Here is an 18,254-nt window from a genome sequence, read left to right as displayed (position 1 = left end):
GTCGTGGTGCCTGGAGAGGGAACTTGCTGGGAGCCCCTTCAGAGCCTGGTACTTATACAGCTAGGGCAAAGATCTTGATGCCAAAGCAGGGTGGACTAAATACAGACTAATAAATGAGACAGGTGCTTAAGAGGGCCCCCCTATACCATCATCTCCTCCAGATTTGAACTTCTACTCACTTTGCTTTTACATTCCCCTTTCCTGATGGTGTCTTTGGTGAACAGGGTGCTTTTCACCTGAAACAGCCTCTGAGCTGAAAAGAACAGTCACCACCAAATCAATTCCTCATCCATTAACAGGTTGTCTCTCTGTTCTTGAGACACAGGCATTACCTGGTTAGACCTGTTTTGTTTGAACACTAACGTGTGAGTTGGCCAAATGCAAATGAGCCAATGTTTGTAATCCTTTATTTTATTTTTTTAAAGGGCTAGGTAGCCAATCAGAAGAGGGGGAAGTGACTTAGGGAATTCCCGGTTGGTAGCTTATTGCTTAACATCCTACAAAATGATTTAAAATTATTGTCATATGCATTTATCTTCACTCTGATGAGGGCTCAGACTTGATAACGCCCGTGGTGCCCCATCCCTGTAGGAGCTGGTGAGATTGCAGCCTGCTGCTTCCCCTCCATCAGCCACAGCTATTGGATTTCCCACCCAGAATCTTTAGGTAAATGAGGTAAGTCCTGATTTTTAAAACTTCTTTTGAGTCTGGAATCCAAACACCTGAGTGGAAAGAGAAGCCTGCTTTAAACCAGACAGATGAAACTAGAAGAGACTCTTGGAGACGGCTGGCAGGAAGTGAAGCTCACCTTACCTGGGCTTACCTCACTGGGTCAAATCAGAATTTTATTTTGGAGGGCAGGCTGGCTACTTTGGATATTATCTGTGAATTTCCTGCATTGTTTGGACTTCTAATCTCTGTGAATTTAAAAGCCCCCTTGCTTCCCTATGCCTATGTGGCAAAACCATTCCCCTGGGTTGAATTCTTCTGAAACAAATAGGCAGCTAGAGATAGGTGGCTCTGATATAGCTCAGTGAAGAACTGGTTGGCTAAGTAGCTGTTAGGGCTCAGAGTACACGGTCTCGCTTTCTAGAGATATCTTCTGCTGGTAATTTTTCTGACTCATGAGCTATAGGGAAAGGCCAATTTGTTTTTAATATGTTCCAGGACTGGAAAATGGCTTGAAATAGGCAAGAATATACACAATCACACTGGAAAAAGTGGCCAGGCAGCCATGGCAGGCAGGGGTATTGGGAGAGCTGAATATCTAAAAAAAACAAAAATCCAGAAAAAACAAAAATCAATTTTGGCAAAGGGCTTCACTGTATAACAAGGGGACAAACTAACCCTTTGTTTACTCCATTTTGGGAGACTATGATCAGACAGGCAGTTGTGACTCAGCAGCAACAAATGCCTTCTAAGCCAGGGATTCTTTTGATTTTGCGTGGACAAATTGTGGAGAAGTGTTAGCCCCAGTGTGGACTGATCTGGGAACAGTAGGAAATTAACTTCTTGTTGGTGAATATCAGACTGAGGTGAGAAAGCGACATTTTCACCATCCGTCTTTGCTGATTTACCATGCTCCCAGGATAGTGGGAGCGTGTGTTTTTAAGATGGAGAGTGTATGATTCTGAGTCCAAGTTCACAGGGGCCTCTGCTGGTTGTCTGCACTCACCTTGGTAACAGCGAGACAGTGAGCGAATGGATTCCAATAACTTACTGGTGGAAGGTCTAATTCAGGAGTTGGTTCTGCAGCCATGGAGGTGAAGATGTGTTCAGATAGTCTTTCAATGTGTAAAAGCGCAATTAGAGATTCTGTGTGGCTGTGTGTTAATTCCACTGGGGTCAAGGGAAAAATTTATTTCTAACAGAAGAGAAGAAGATACGTTATTAGGAAGAGTTTCATGGCTAGGAGATACTATCAGAAAAGGCTCTTAAGAGATTTTAAGAATGACTTTAATAGCTGCATTTGGAGTTTGCAGAGGATCCACTTTTCTTCTTTTTGTGACCTAAAATTCCAGGACGATGAAATAACTCACCAATTCCATCTTCTTGTAATACGGAGTCACATAGACAACACTATTTTCACACCAATGGCTAATGGTATTTAAAAACCATGATGGAATGCGAATTGAGAGTCATTTGGAGGTCTGTAGTTGAACTTGAAAAAATAATAAATGTAATGGAGACAATACTTCACTATGTTTCCAAAATATTTTAGAGAGGCATTTTAAATGAAAGTCACTTTGAGGGAATAGCTGCGCTGTAAGTTCTCTTACATAACCGTGCAAGACGGTGGCCTTCCTCAAGACCTTTCAAGGTAGTGTGGGTAGGGTGATGTGTTTGATTCAGGCCTCATTTGTTATGGAAAGGCTCAAAATCAATTGTATTTGTTCTTTTTCTTTGGTTAAAAAGCACCTATTTGTTAAATTCAAACAATCCTTTTTGGGCTTTTTTTTGAGACGGAGTATCTCTCTGTCGCCCAGCCTGGAGTGCAGTGGCGTGATCTCAGCTCAATGCAACCTCCACGTCCCAGGTTCAAGTGATTCTCCCAACTCAGTCTCCCGAGCAGCTGGGATTGCATGTGCTCACCACTATGCCCGGCTAAGTTTTGTATTTTTAGTAGAGACGGGGTTTCACCATGTTAGCCAGGCTGGTTTTGAACTCCTGACCTCAGGTGATCCGCCCTTCTCAGCCTCCCAAAGTGCTGGGATTATAGGCTTGAGCCACCGTGCCCAGCCGTATTGTTTTCATTTTTAATCTATTATGTGATCTCCCAATGGAAGTGTCTTTGACCTTTGTGGACATCAGGAAAGCCTTATTACATTCCCACTTGCGATTCCATGTTTATGGGTACCCTAAATGCTCCCATTAATTGACCAACTTTACCCTGATCTTCTTTCAATATCTTTCTGACTCCTTTAAGGTATGAGACAAAATGGAAACTGAGAGGTTAAAAGGTTTACTAGGTTGAATTCAATTAGCGAATTGGAAACTGTAAGGAACTCCTATTGGGTCTCAGGTCAGAACGTGAGTGCTTTTGGCCAAAGTTCACTTCTAAGGAAGTAGAATTTCACTTTCTGGAATCTTGCGATGTTTTATTTCCTCCATATCTTTCCCATGCCCCCGCCCCACCCAATCTCCACAAATTTGGGGATTTGAGCACTGGGTTGTGATTGTTCGACCATCTTGCTTTTCTGAAAGCCCAGGGCAAGACCCTGCTTCATGTCACAGTATCAAGCACAGACACAGAAGTTTATATAATTGAGAAGTTACTGTCTTTTCTCCCTTCCTCCAGATGGAGTCATCTCTATGCCCTTTCATACAGATGTGATTACAAAGACCTCTGGGTTAGGGGTCGGGTGGCGAGCAAGAATCTCGTGGCAGAATCTGCTAACACACTTGAGAAGCAATGTCGTGGTTTTAAGGAACTCAATCTAAAGCTTGAACCTGATTTTCAGGGATACCGTGTTGCTGCTGTTTCAGCCCATTTCTCTTGTTAAGATCGCTCTCTGGTAGAGTCGACGTGACACTCATTTCTGTTGTGGGTGGGGCCCTGGTTGGGAGGCATTGGCTCCACTGTAGCCTGGGTGTCTAGAGACCACATTCTCACCCTGCCTTTGTTACTGGGAAACCGAACGCGGCGCTGTGGCTTTCAGCTTGGGTAAGCCGGGTCTGTGGCAGGGATCGCCATCTGAAGACAGATGCAGGAGGGCAGCCACACCTTGCCCAGGTTCTCTTAAATCTCTTGCTGTATAACTGAAAGGAGGGCATAGATAATTAACTTTATTTGACACTTTTCAGATCTAATTTTTAGGAATATGATTTTAAAATAATAGATTTGTTCTAATGAGCAAACAATCGTGTTGTTATTAAAAACGTGTTTACTTAAATTGAACAGGTTTCAAAGGGCCAAGCTACTAAGCTGTGCAGGAAACAAACAGTACAGTGAGGAGAATGGCTCCTCACCACAGCTATTCTTAGGGTGGGACATAGTTTCAAGCTAAACGGCATTGATGTCCGGAAGCCAGGATGTGCTGAAGTAAAGATTTCCAGGGATCCCTCAGAGTTATTTGCTACAATGTTTATTATACTTCAGAGGGGGGTGGAAATATTTATTTAAGAATCTTCCCTGAAGAATTTTGAACTCCAGCTTTGGAGTGATGGGAGCACAGTGCAGGGAAGGTGGGATGTGAGGCGGTACCCAGGCAGTAGTCTAGGGAACTGGTCTTCTAGCACTGGCAGAGCGATGTGGCCCAGAGCACACGTTCTCCTTTGCCAAGCTTTAGTTTCCACCTCTGGACAAAAGGGTTTGAGCCTAATCATCTTTAAGATCCATTTTAACCCTCAGATTCTTTGGCTGTGGTGATTGGGAGTGGTGGGAGTGCCTGGGGGTCGGCAGGATAAGCACGAATCTGTGAGAACTGAGAACAGGTGGGAGAAGCCTTCTAAGGATGAGGCAGGAAAGGTTAGCAAGAGCCCTTAAATGGATTCTTTAGGGCCTTCAGAATTTTGGCTAAGGGCTATACCTAGTGGAGGTACTAAGATCTGACACCTAGAGTCTTTATTAGGGATGTTAGAATCCACTCCCATGACAACATCCCAGCTGTGTCAATTTGCCTCATGTGTCTCAAGCTGGTGGGAATGTAGAAGTGGACGAAACAGACTGTTTTGTGATGGCAGGGAACCATGTAAGCACAGGGGCAGGTGCTCTACTGGTATCTTCCATAAAAAGCCAAAGCAACCTGCCAGAAAATGGACATTTAGGCACTCATGGTGTCTACTGAGTTTGTATGGTACTGATGAGCTTGCTTGACTGATTATCCATGGCTTATTGAGTAGCTCGAATGTATGTGGACTCACTTCTCCTAGAGGAAGAGCCTGTGGCTGACCTAAACATTGAGCACCCTAACCTGGAGACCCTGATGTACCCAGAAAGCCTCAACCTTATATCTGGAGAAACCAGAACTTGCAACAGGACCAAGCAGGGTGGCCCATTTAAAGAGGCTCCTGGGGTTTTAATTGACCTTGTTTTAAAAGAGACACCCTGTAAAATACTCCTATGAAAACTTATTTCACAAGCACCTAACCACATTCTGTCTTCGGTTTGTTTTACAGGGCTGGGCCCCTTGTTCTGGTCAATTGGTCCACATTATCTCTCCTCCTCCTATCTTGCCACACACCCTGGCCCTTGGAGCCTTCCTCACTTCTTTACTCAGAAACATCTTAGTTGTTATTAGGGGTACTTGCCTACTTATTTAAAATATGGCCAGTGTAAGTGCATACAAGACGTGCTTTCTGATTAAAACAAAGCCAAAAATAAAAAGAAACCAAAATGCCTATTATAATAGTTGGATTTTTAGACTAATAGACCACTTCATTAACCCTGCCATTTTACCATAACAACTTATTTTTACTTTTGTATGACCCTGTCTCAATGTCCTTTTTCTTTGATGTTGTTGTAATTATGAACATAAAATTTCATAGCTGCTTCTCCACCCCACTTTCTATCACAGAAGCACAATAAATAATCTTGGGGTGTGGGCTCTTATTGGCCCAATTGTGGCTTCAAAAAATTTCGGTTGCCTGTCCAGCCCTTTCTCAGCCTGATACAACGTCCCCCAAAAGTCTGTTGAGCTTTTCCTGGAATAAGAAGAGGATCTTCTACTTTTTGAATAGAGTAATGGAGATTGGAAAATATGGTCATCTTGTGGAGGTTATTCCAGGCTTCTTCTTAGGAACCTTAAAAAAAATCTCCTCAGTATGGCCGATGATATATTCTGGACAATAAGGTGAGCAGAGTCTGAAAGATGAGAGCAATTTTCAATCTTGTCATGACGCTGACTAATGATAAAACTTGCTTTGTCTTTGCAGTGTACTCTAGATTTGACTCTAAATTCAGCCTCTGTCTCGATCATGCCCACTTAGAAAATTAGAGTGCAGCTAGCTCACCTTTTAGTCATCTTAATTCCAGTAGGCAGAAGGCCATGGGTCAAGGAATGTTGATGGAGTAAAATTTGACTGCATGTGTATCTGAAGGGGTAGAAGGCTAAGAGATTTTATGGCTTGGAAACTGCTGAGATGTGGTGTGAAGAACACTGGACTTAGAGTCCAGATATCTGAGCTCAAGTTGGACTCTACCACTGGATAGTTGAATGACTTTGAGTGAGTTATATAAGCTGTAGCATCTAAATTTTCTCATCTGGCAAATGGAGTTAATAACGTCTACTGCACTGGGCTGTTGTAAGGATTAAATTAACAAAGAATGTGAAAGCACCCGAACAAAACCTTGTGAGTAAAAATTAGTAATTTGTGGAATGGACATCAAGGGAAATCTTCAATTTGGGTGTTTTCAGTGAGTTTCTGTTGGGTCAGAGTGAATGTGTATTAAATTCCGGGATTTTGGTTGTGTGTGTGTATGTGTGTGTGTGTGTGTGTGTGTGTGTGTGTAGAGATCAACATTGGTTCTTCACTGTGACCTTGGGAAAGAAATGCAATAGGGTTTTTACTGGGAAGGTGGGTAGCAGGGAGATGGATGAACCATATTAAGAGGGGACCTCCAAATTGAACCTTGTTTTGAGTCAGCTGCAAACCATCACCAAGGAGGTCCTGGGAGACCTGGGGTGATTGGGTACACAGCACGTTCCTGTCCTTGTGTCCTGATGCCTGGCACATAGGGACCTGCAGAAAATACTGATTCTCCTCCAGGCAGTTCACATGACTAGCTTTTAGGAGTGAGTATACTATTGCCCACCTCTAAAATTCTTGATCAAGTCTCCAGATGTCTACTGACCACTGATGCTGAGGTCTTGAATCTTGGGCATTCTAGAGGCTTTGGGGAAAAAAATTACTTCTTTTGCCCAGGCACTCTGGGGTCTACCTCTTGGTAAATTATTCAAATGAGGTTTCTGGTCATGCAAATGTGGTTTCTAGAGTCCATTTGAATTGAACAAGTAGTTCTTGTTATTAGTAAAACAGCAAGGATCCCTAACCTGGGGTCCAAGGGTAAATTCAGGTTCTGTGAACTTGGATGTAAAAAAAAATCGTCTTTATTTTCAATACTCTCTAACTAGAATTTAATATTTTCTTTCAATATGAATGTAGGCAAAACTCCATGGTAGTATTAACTGCAACTGTGACTGTCACCAAGAGAAATCACATTTTCATGTCTTATTACACCTATTACATATATCACAAAATGTGGGTATTTTATATCAAGTTAGATTTGCACTAGGTAGATATTCTTATTTAATGTATTAATGAAGAAGCACATATATTGTTATCAGGTTGGTGCAAAATTAATTGTGGTTCTTGCCATTAAAAGTAATTACAAAAATAGTCAGTCTGACCAACATGGCAAAACTCCATCTCTACTAAAAATATGGGTGTGGTGGTGGCACACACCTGTAATCCCAGCTACTTGGGAGGCTGAGGCAGGAGAATCGTTTGGACCCAGGAGGCAGAGGCTGCAGTGAGCTGAGATCACACCACTGCACTCCAGCCTGGGCAACAGAATGAGACTCTGTCTCAAAAAAATTTAAAAACCCTGCAATTACTTTTGCACCAGCAAGTGATATGCATTTATTTTAAAAAGTATTTTGACATTGTCTTTTAAAACAAAGTTTCTTTTTAATCTTATAATATTTTACTCTGTCATGTAAAAATATTATTTTGAGAAGAGGCCCGTAGGCCTCATTAGATGACAAAACAGATCCATCGTACAGTTGAAAGGTTAAGAACACCTCATTTACAGCATTCTCTCACACACGACTAATGAAATGACTTCTGAACAGCACCAGCTGGTAGATGGTCTCTGCCAAAAGGGGAATATGATCTTCCCATATGTTCCTGCCTATGGGTAGCCTTGGAGTTGTGAAGAGACTTTGGCATAATGAAGATGATAATAAGAATGATAATGGTAATTTGTTGAGTGCCTGCTGTAAGCCAGGTGGTTACAGGCCTGTTCAATGTCATGTTTAGTTTAATCCTCCCAACAACCTCAGGAGGTAGTCCATGGAACAAAGACAGAAGAGACCCCTGCCCACCCACGGTAATGAAACATGGGTACGGGTGAAGGCCAATGTGGTTACTGACCCCTTGGAGAAGGTTGATGTCATGAGTGCGCAACTCGTGCAGTTCCACAGGACCCCATGCTTAGAAAGTTTCCGTGTTTGGTTTAAGGCTCTGCTGTTGCCATCTTGAAATTCTTCGTAAGTTTTGAACAAAGGGCCCTGCATGTTCCTTTTACACTGAGCTCTGCAAATGACGTAGCTGGTCCTGCCTCTGGTTGTGGTGAAATGGAATGTATGACAGCTCCCGGGGCTGGGAGTCTGGGAAGCTGCTGCAGAGGGCCCCCTCCTCATTTTCATCAGGCTCAGCCACGCAACCTCTGGTAGGAAGCTACGGCCTGTTGAGGAGAGAGGATGTCATTTTTGAGTTAGTGAGTTTTACGGTTTTGTTTGAGCTCCAAAGGTTTCCTCCAAACAACTGGAAGGATAGCTGAATAACTGCCTGGAAGGGATTTAATTCCTTGAAAAACCTTTCTGGTAGGGAGTTGCTGGCAATACTGGTGGGTTTTTCATGATTTTATTTTCCAGAGGGCTTGCTGCATAAACCAGTGAGCCAGGAGAAGCAGAATAAAGTCTGATCTGGAAGGAAATATGAGACCTGGTATGCCATGAGTCTAGTGTTCTCATAGGAAGGATCTAAAAACAAACTTGGCTTTCTTGCCTGCTGCTATTGAATGATTATCGCTATAAAAGGAAAACTCTACTTCTAAAGAAGAGGTCGTCTAACTTGTAAGAAAATTCAGATGTTATTTGCTTCTTGAGCTGCAAGGATGCTAATGAAATAAGTCTCATGAAGTTCTGGTGGTGTTTTAGGGCTAGGTTTTTATAGATTGTTCCATTGTTCAAAACAGGGTCATGGACGTAGTGATGGTGGAAGAAGTGAAGACTTTTCCTCAATTTCTTTGTCTCAGGGATGGAATTCAGGCTTCCCCAATAACATTTTCATGGTCTTTCTCTGGTCAGTCAGTGATGTTCATAACACAAGCAAGCCTGTCATCAGGACAAATCTGTGATGGCTAAGACATCAGGTGCTCTTCCAAAAGAGCCATAATTCACCCTTCATTTTTCAAGTTTTTTTTTTCTTCCTGTTATTACTGCTCTTTTATCATGGCTAATAAGTCTGAGGTGGTTTCAGGCAGCCAATCCTAACCCCTGAGTCAATCTGGGGCCTCCAATGGGAAGCCAGACTGAAGTTCTGATAGATGGGTTTGAGTGGCTGTGAAGTGGTGTTTCTGTAGCATCCAGACTGATTTGCACTGAAAGGGAGCTTCTGTATTAGGGCACAAGGATGATCAATATGTCTCCTATTTATATTTGGGGGAAAAAGTTGTGGGAACCGTGCTTAAAGGATCTCAATTTTGAAATTGAAAGTATGAGGTCCTAACAGACATCCTCCTTCTCTTTAGAAACACAAGGATCCATTTTCAAGTAATTTCAAAAGAATTATGTTGCTTTCCCCACCCCTTCCCAAGTACACTTATTGTAATATATCCAGTCCATTTGCTAGCTTTATATCTTTAGAAAAGTTGCTTAACCTGTCTCTGTAAAATGGTGCTAATATTAGTACTAACATTCAGGGTTATTGTGAGGATTAAATGAGGTAATTCATGTAATGCCTAGTTCTATTTCTAGCACATTTTAAACCCTCAACAAATATGAACTATTATCACTGTCATAGTTTTTGTTGTTGTTTTGCAATTATGTGGTTTTCAAGATTCTGAGCTGGGGGCTGTTGCTCTTTCCTTGACTTGAACATCTTGGTCTTTTCCTATGAGGAAACTTGACTCTTGAAATGGTCCAATCCATTGTCCTAGTCCATCCTGACCCCTCCCTGGCTCCAATCCCCACCCCTTACCGTCCTCCACCCTTCCCACATTCCTGCACAGCTGGTCTTATTTATTTTTCAGTCAACTAAAGGTGTTGTTAAATCTTTTATTTTTCTGCTGCCCGATTTGGTTCTAAGCACTCCACTCCCTAGGCTGCTCATGACAAGAATGCCTGGGAACACTCAGCCAGTCATATCCCTCCCCTGTAGGAACACCCAGTTCTTAATGCTCCTGGAGAGGCAACATTTCTGAGGCCATTCCCCACTGCCATAAGCCCCCCTCCCCCATGAAGCCAGTGGTCTGGTAGTAATGAACCCCCCACGGCCCTCAGAAAACTGGGGCAAGGTATTTGTCTGCGGAAATGTTGCATGTTGCCTTGATTGTGCTTTCTTCTACAAAGCTTAAAAAGGATATTATATTATATTATTTTATTTTATTTTTTGAGATGGAGTCTCACTTGGTTGCCCAGGCTGGGAATGAGTGGCACAATCTTGGCTCACTGCAACTTCCCCCTCCTGGGTTCAAGTGATTCTCCTGCCTCAGTCTCCCAAGTAGCTGGGACTACAGGCACATGCCACCATGCATGGCTAATTTGTATATTTTTAGTAGAGACGGGGTTTCGTCACATTGACTAGATTGGTCTCGAACTCCTGACCTCAAGTGATATGCCCGCCTCGACCTCCCAAAGTGCTGGGATTACAGACATGAGCCACTGCGCCTGGCCAAAAAGAGATATTCAAAAACTCCCTCTGACTGTGTGTGCTGAAGGCTGAGTGCTGATGCCGTTGCTTAATTAATGTTGTTCATGATCTCCATTTAGGCGATTTGTTTAACTCCTTGTGGCCCTTTTTGGACTTAGCTTATCATGTGACATTGACAAATTAATGAGAAGTGAGCATGTGATGATGCTTGGATTAGGACAGAAATCACATCTAGCACATCTCAGGCCCTTTCTACCTGGGACCTGAGACCTCAAATCTCTTGGCAGGAGATGAGTGGGTCTACACAGCCCGCTTCTGAGGTAGGTGTGGCTAGCCTCATTTATGCGATGGGAAAACTGTGGACTGGGAACTAAGGGTTTTCAAATTATGCTCTTTGCCCAGGGCTGGATGTAGGATGTCTGGGGGAGAAGCTAGGCTGAGATCTGGGTACACTGAGCCTCCACTTTAGGAGGTAACCTAGAGACTACACCTACTCCCTGAACTGTATTGACTTTTGGAAGTCAACCATTTGGAAGAGTGTGGTTTTGGTTTCGATCGTATCCCAGCAGTCTTTTCTCTGCCCTTGTTAATCTGATTTGTGATCTGAACCTGGGCTGGCTGGAGGCTGGCCATGTCACTCTGCAGACCTTGGACACCCCTGAGTGCCCTCACAGAACCAGCCAATGGAAAAGTACAGTGTCTTCTGGCTTCTCAGCCTTGCCAGCTCCCTCTGGCCTATTTGATACCCTCTTTTATATTAAGGGAGTGGAAATGTAGCATCCAAACTGAAAATGCAGGTTTTTCTTTGGTTTTTTATAGGAAAAACAAATTGGCATGAACACTCAGTCAAACCAGCTCAGGCTGTTTGGGCAGATGCCTTTCTTTGCCTTTTTCTGTTTATTTTCCTACAAATCAATGCTTAACTGCGTTGTTATCGGAGCAGAGCAACAGGTGCAAAAAAATAACTCTGCTGCCAACTCAAATGAAACGGTAGGGCTTATACCCTCTGGGAGGTATTCAGAAGATAACAGAAGCCCCTGCCAGCAACTGAATTAACAGCTCTGTTTACGGTGGGTTTTATGTTAACAACCTGCTTCTGACCCTCCTACACATAAACACACCATTGTCTTGGAGAGAGACATTCAGCCATCCGGACAACCCACTGCTTTATTCTGCCCTGAGTGGAGATTGGTTTTGGCTCAGGCTGCTTTGTGAAACCCAGAAGCATTATCCTGTCTGCCAACTCCACGTCCTAGTCAGAGTTTTCTGTGAAGGCAAGGGCATGGGGTTGCCGGCGAGAAGAGGATTGGTCCTGCTTTTAAGACTAGTTGAAATACTTTTCAAGGTTGGTCATTCTCAAATGCCAGAGAGGGTTGCCTGGCTCTCTCCGCTCTTGCCCCATTCCATTCACAACAGGAGGTGGGGAATGAGCTCAGATGATTTTGGAAGGAGCCACTATTGTTTTGGAAGCCGTGTCCTTGTGAATAGTCCATCAGGGTAGGGCAGCGTCTATGTTTTATTTACTATTGTGTCCCCAGCACCTAGCAAAGTGCCTGGAATCTAGTAGACACTTGGTAAATATATATGAATTACAGAGGGTCTGAGACAATATTGTAATGGCTGGATAAGCATTTCTAGGTGATAGTTTCCTTCTGCTAAAGGCTGAGAGACTGTCTTGGGTATGAGGGCTTAAGTCCAGGGTAATTAAGTAATCTTTTGAAGGACTGAGATGGGGGTGGGATGGGGTAAGGGGTGGCTTGGCCAGCCTTGAGGTCCTCCTGATGGAAGTAACCATCAGAGAGATCCTCTGCAAGCGCTATATTCTGGGACCAGATTTGTCTGTTCGGCCTTCAGAGACTCATACTTTTAAGTATCCAATCATTGCTGAATTTGACCATTTGGTATTAATAGAACTAAGCAATTACCTGCTTTAATTCAAGTTGGCAAATAATGTAACAGTAGGCTATCTGCAGATGGATTAGAGGTTGAATTCTCTACATTGAATCTTTTTTCTCTGACTTTATAAGGACTTGCTTGCATTTATGGACATTTCTTTCAAGGCTGGTGTCTCCTGGAGTTTGTCATCTTGTGGTGGGAAAGGGAAGGGAGCCAAGTGGGTGAGTCTATAGACCAGAAAATCTCAATGGTGAGAGTGTTCAAGACTTCATTAAGGGAGCTTCTTAGAAATGCAGATTTTAGTTTAGAGGTCTGGGGTTTCAGCAATCAAACATTGTTGAATCTAACAATATGGGGGTACTGAGCATTAGGACCTATTTTATTTCAAGTTGGCAAATAATATAGTGATAGGTTGTCCACAGAGGCCCACAGAAAACAAGCAAAACCAGGAAGATGTAAATGTTTGGAAGAAGAGGAGAGGCAAGGCTTCTTTTGAGGCCTCAAAAGCCTCTGTGACCTTTTACAATCCGAAGCTTGCCCTATTCTTACTTTATCATATCTGAATGGGTTTGATAAAGGCCCTGGGGGTCATCTTAGGCAAGCTTGTCTTTTGATCAACTTGGGTGCCTGCCACTGTCAGTGTGTGCCGCCTAGCCTGGGTCTGACACCAAGACTGATAAAGATCAGCGTACTATGTATATTTCCAAATGGCTTACAGTCAATAAATTGTACCTATAATGGATCCAGACTTGGCCTCCCAGTGCCGCATTATTGGTCATGAAAACCCTTGAAACCCCAGCAATAATACTTCAGATGTTGCCCCTGGGAACGTGAAAAATGTCTGTTTCAAAACACATTATAAGGCTATGAAATTATCTGTGATGTAATCCCAAGAGAATCAAATACATTCCCCAAGCTTGATTCATAATTCAATTCATTTGTAAAAACACAAATGATTGTCTGTATTATATTCAGTTGCCTTTCACATGTACATGATTTTTTTTTTTCTCTTATTTGGGAGTGGTCCTTTGAAACGACAGTCATATTGAAACAGGAAGTCAGTAAGCTGTTGCAACATCCTTAGGGCAAATGCTGTGAATTTACCTGCTGGTAACTTTGATTAAGGACTGAGAATGGTGTCGGTATCACTGTCATCACAAAAGTAATTATTTAAAAGGACTAATTGCTTCTTTGGCTTCAGGAGTAAAGATGCCCACATGACAGCCAGTTCTGCGGCAGTTTGGTGATGATGTGGTTGGATGAATAAGGGAGCTAGGAAGATGGCTGATGGTGGCCCTGACTCTCAGTCCCCTGAGGCTGGGGACAGGGAACGCAGGTGTGAGCCCTGGTTAAGATCTGCTCTGTGGCCCTGGTGGCTCCCAGTGTTCCTTCACCCTTGCAGCAGGAGCAGACCATGCTCTCTGGCCTGAGGTCTGATTCAGGTAAAGCATAAGTAATTATGGACCAGTCTATTTCCCAAATACAAAATTAAAATAACTTTATTGAGTCATAGGGGGATAATTTACATTATATATGCATGCATGTATATATGCAGGCATATGAATATGTGTATATATATAATATGTATGTAAACTTGATAAAGGTGTAAGGCAGCAGATGGTCCAGGGAGAATGCTATGACCATGTCTAGAATGGGGGTCAAAGTGAGAATGAGTCTTCTCTGGCAAAGTACCCTCTTCTCAGCAGAGAGTGGTCAAGTTCCCAGGTTTTATTGCAAGACAGTCTGAGTTTGAATTCTCTTCCCTTGCTAAACTGTGTGACCTTGAACAAGTCACCTAACTCCTTTGTGCCTCAGAGAAGCCATCTGTTAAATGACATAATGCCTCCTAGAGTTGTTGTGAGAATTAATTGAGATAATATGTTTAAACCAGCAGTGCAGAGCTGGCACACTTTAAGTATTCAGTAAGTCCTAATTACTATAATATAGTTATTATTATTATTATTTTTAAAGTGTTCAATCCTGAGTCTAAATAGCCCCATCACTGAGCAAAAGAAAGACCTCCCTGTAACTGAGCAGGCCCAAGCTGGCCTGCGTTGGTCTCTTCTGGGAGGTTTGCTCTGTATATTTAAGAAGGGAGGCCAGTGGAGCAGTCCTTGGGCTTGTTAGGAATCCCAAGGCTGAGCAGAGCCTCCTGGGCCTTGGGATGTGTGGTTCCAGCTCCCTGCCAGTGGCCCAGGGGTTCTTCTTGCGTATCTGTCCCTATCAACCCCAGTCCCAATCCCAAACCTTATTCTTTTTTTTTTTTTTGAGATGGAGTTTCACTCTTTTTGCTCAGGCTGGAGTGCAATGACGCAATCTCGGCTCACCACAACCTCTGCCTTCCGGGTTCCAGCGATTCTCCTGCCTCAGCCTCCCAAGTAGCAAACCGTATTCTTTGCAGTATTTGAGCATTCTCTGTGCTAAGGGACTCAGAGGATGGAGAAATGGTCAGCCGTTCTCTGCCAGGGGCTCGTGTTTTAGACGACATGCTGCTCTTCCTGGTCTTTTTTTTTTGCACCTGCAAACCAGCCATGGTATGTGGTAGTGCATAGCCTTTGACAACACAGAGTTTAGGAGCATATGCCTTACCACTGCTCTTGGCAGCCTTGACAGTGTGTCTGGTGAGAGAAAGGGGGGCAGGAGGGATGGCTTTCATCCTTTGGATAAGAACTGTGCCCAGTCAGAGGGAAACATCATGGCTTCTGCAAGCAGGGTCCAAGCCCCGCTGTTTATAGCTCAGCCATAATGGTGCGTCTTCACAGCAGCTCTCAGGATAGGGAGTGGGGAGGCATAAGATCTAGTCCTAGGCTCGACTGTGCCAGTCAGCTGGAACTGGAGAAGACAGTACGGATAAGAGAGCGTTGAAGCCTTGCTTGAAATGAACTTGGCTCTAATTTCCTCCTTAAGTGTTCAATAAAATAGAAACTACAAGTATGATTATGATTATTATTTAAAAACCAGCAAACACTTATCAAATATTTACTATGTGTCATGCTTTTCCAAGCATTTTACAGGTATAATTTCATTGTTGTCTTTCAACAACGCTTTTCATATCATCTCTATTTTATAGATGAGGAAACTCAGGTCCCAAGAAGTTAAATAACTTGTCCAAGCTTGCCCCATTAGGAAATTGGCAAAGCCAAGATTTGAACTTTGGCCATGTAACTCCAGAGCCTGGGGCTCCCAACAATGATCTTGCTTCTGAGGAGTGTACCCCTACCAAGAGGATGCCCCCAGTGCCAGCCAACACAGAGACTCATGGGCAGAACCTCTAATAAGCATAGACATTGACTAGACACTTGCTACATATGAAATGCTATGCTGGTGACTTTACAAACAATCTCATTTAATCCTCATATCAGCTCCACGTTCCAAAGTGGAATTTTGTTATGTGGGGAAACTGAGGCGGTAGAGAGGATAGAAATTCTCCAAGGTCAACATAGCCCACCAAGCCATAGTACCAAGATTTCAACCCTGGCCGTTTGAATCATGAGCCCTTACTCACTTAAGAGTTTCCCTCAAGACATGCGGCACCACTAGGCTGCTTTTCTGCTATGCCCATATTTGCTACTGACCAGCAGCCAAAATGGGAGACTCTGAAACTTTCAGGTTAGACCAAATGCTCTCCCTGCTCCCCTTCATTGGTCAAGGCTGTGCATGGTGGTCAGGGTGGTGCTTTTCTGGAAGCAAGTCCTCGACAAAGCAAGCCAGGAGAAGAAGGCGCAGGGGGCTGGGATGTGTCTCTGTGTGTGACTGGTGCAGAAGTAGTCCAAGTCCTTAGCAACTCAGGGCACTGTGGGAGTTTGTGTTTACCTGAAACTGCCCTTAAAAGAAGTGAGAGGCGGAGGCTGGCCTATCTCCTGCCATGTCCCAGGCTGTGGTCATTCAGCACAGAACAGTGCTTTCTTGCTGGAAAAAGAATTTCAGATTGGCCAAACCCCAGTGGCCCATAATATTAGGGGAGCTGATGGCACGTTGTAGGGGACTTGCTGCCTGAGGTTAAATATGTCCTGGCAAGAAGCCTGGCATGATGTACTCGCCAGTTCTTCAGTCTATCGGGTAGCACACAGGGCTCTTCTCTTCAAATAAAGAGTACAGTTCTGCCCCACAACTGTGGGTCTTACACAAAGAGGTGAAGTTTGGGACAAATGTCAACCTCTGGACAATCAGTCGTGACTCAAAATCAAACACAGTTCCCTCCAGTTGTTCCTACCTATAAAAAAGGATAGGGGAATATATATGAAAAAAAAATCTCGGGATAATCTACATTTCATTTCACTCCTTTTTTTTTTTTTTTTCTTTATAGACAGAGTCTTGCTCTGTTGCCCAGGCTGGAGTGCAGGGGCATGATCTCGGCTCACTGCAACCTCTGCCTCCTGGGTTCAAGCGATTCTCCTGGCTCAGCCCTCCAAGTAGCTGGGATTACAGGCATGCACCACCACACCTGGCTAAGTTTTGTATTTTTAGTAGAGACGGGGCTTCACCATGTTGGCCAGGCTGGTCTCGAACTCCTGACCTCAAGTGATCCGCCCGCCTCGGCCTCCCAAAGGGCTGGGATTACAGGCGTGAGCCACCGTACCTGGTCACACTCCACTCTTTGAGTTTGAAATAAAAGGTATAGTTTTTCTTTGCGTGTGTGCAGTTTTTAATAGCCCAGGTAATAATTTATACTACCTCTCCAGAATATATACCACCTGGGAACAGACAAAGGTGGCTCTGATACCCAGTGTATTCTCTTAAACCTTCATAGATCAGGCAATTACTCTATAGGTACCAGGCACTCTGCTGTGGCCTTTGAGGTGCCTTGTCTCATTTAACCCTCCAGCAAGTCTATGCCTATTCCCCAGGAGAGGAAATGGAAGTCCAGGAAGGCTAAAGGACAGCCCAAGTTTGTCACATCAGTAAGAGCAAAGCCTGAGCTGTTTGCCTCCACAAGCTTTTAACCAGTATTCTCCACTGGGGGTGGTTTTTGCCTCGGGGACATGGTGTGCGTGGAGGGGGTGCTGCTGGCATCTAGAGGGTAGGGGCCAGGGGTGCTGCTAAACATCCTACAATACACGGGCCAGCCCCCACAGAAAGGACTGTCCACATTTCAGTGGTGGAGAGGTTGAGAAACTCTGCTTTTAACCACAACCTAGGGCGACTGAGGATTCCTCCTCTGCCTCCCAATCCGAGGGTCCTGCCTCCAGCAGAAGATGGGGAGAAGCAAGTTCTTTTCCCAGCTTCCTTTTGATTCCCAGGATAGAGTCATTCTCACTTAGGCTCTGAACTGGGGATTCAATCCTGGAAGAAATAAAATGTGTTAGAGGAACACCTTGAGAATTAATGTTTAAAGAGGGGAAAGGAAACTGATTTTGACAGGGAATAAGTTTGCCAGGGGCTAGACAAGACACCTTTAGACCCACTATAATTATTTATCTTTCAAAACAGCCTTTAGGCTCAGGAGACACGAATACTCTCCCACAATCCCCTCCAGCTCTCCCATTTCTAAACCAGTGTGAGAAATGGAGGCTCAGAAAGGTTAATGTGCTCAAGGTCACATGGCTGAAAGATGGGACCTAGAGTCTAACCCAGGATTCTGAGATTCCGAAATCTCTACTTCCACACATTTGATGGTATTTTTTTTTTTTTTAAGAAATAATGAAAGCTATGCTGAAGGTAAAGTAGGGAGCTGAAATAAGAGCATTCAATAATTCCCCTACTTTCTAATTAAAAGGATTGCTTTGTATACCCCAGAAAGCAATTACTATATACCATAGAAA

At 43.7% G+C, this 18,254-nt stretch overlaps 1 protein-coding gene across 5 annotated transcripts in view; it reads left to right on the top strand.

The window, feature by feature from the left end:
• Window positions 1-505: 505 nt before the first annotated feature.
• The window catches only part of LOC105471549 (ETS homologous factor), a 42,290-nt gene continuing 24,541 nt past the window's right edge, over window positions 506-18,254 (top strand). The window contains exon 1 of one of the 5 annotated variants that reach the window (XM_071074887.1): window positions 506-675. Coding sequence is in view for 2 of the 5 variants with exons in the window: in XM_011724065.3 (XP_011722367.2) it covers window positions 11,879-11,941 (63 nt within the window). In the remaining 3 variants the exon portion in view is untranslated. Of the gene's footprint in view, window positions 676-10,440; window positions 11,942-18,254 lie in introns of those variants that run through there. The other 4 variants (XM_011724069.3, XM_011724067.2, XM_011724065.3 and 1 more) reach the window with 4 other exon arrangements.

Source organism: Macaca nemestrina, chromosome 12 (genome assembly GCF_043159975.1).
Source record: "Macaca nemestrina isolate mMacNem1 chromosome 12, mMacNem.hap1, whole genome shotgun sequence".
Taxonomy (NCBI): Eukaryota; Metazoa; Chordata; class Mammalia; order Primates; family Cercopithecidae; genus Macaca; species Macaca nemestrina.
The sequence above is the reverse complement of the archived record's forward strand: the minus strand, read 5'-3'. Positions and strand labels throughout refer to the sequence as shown.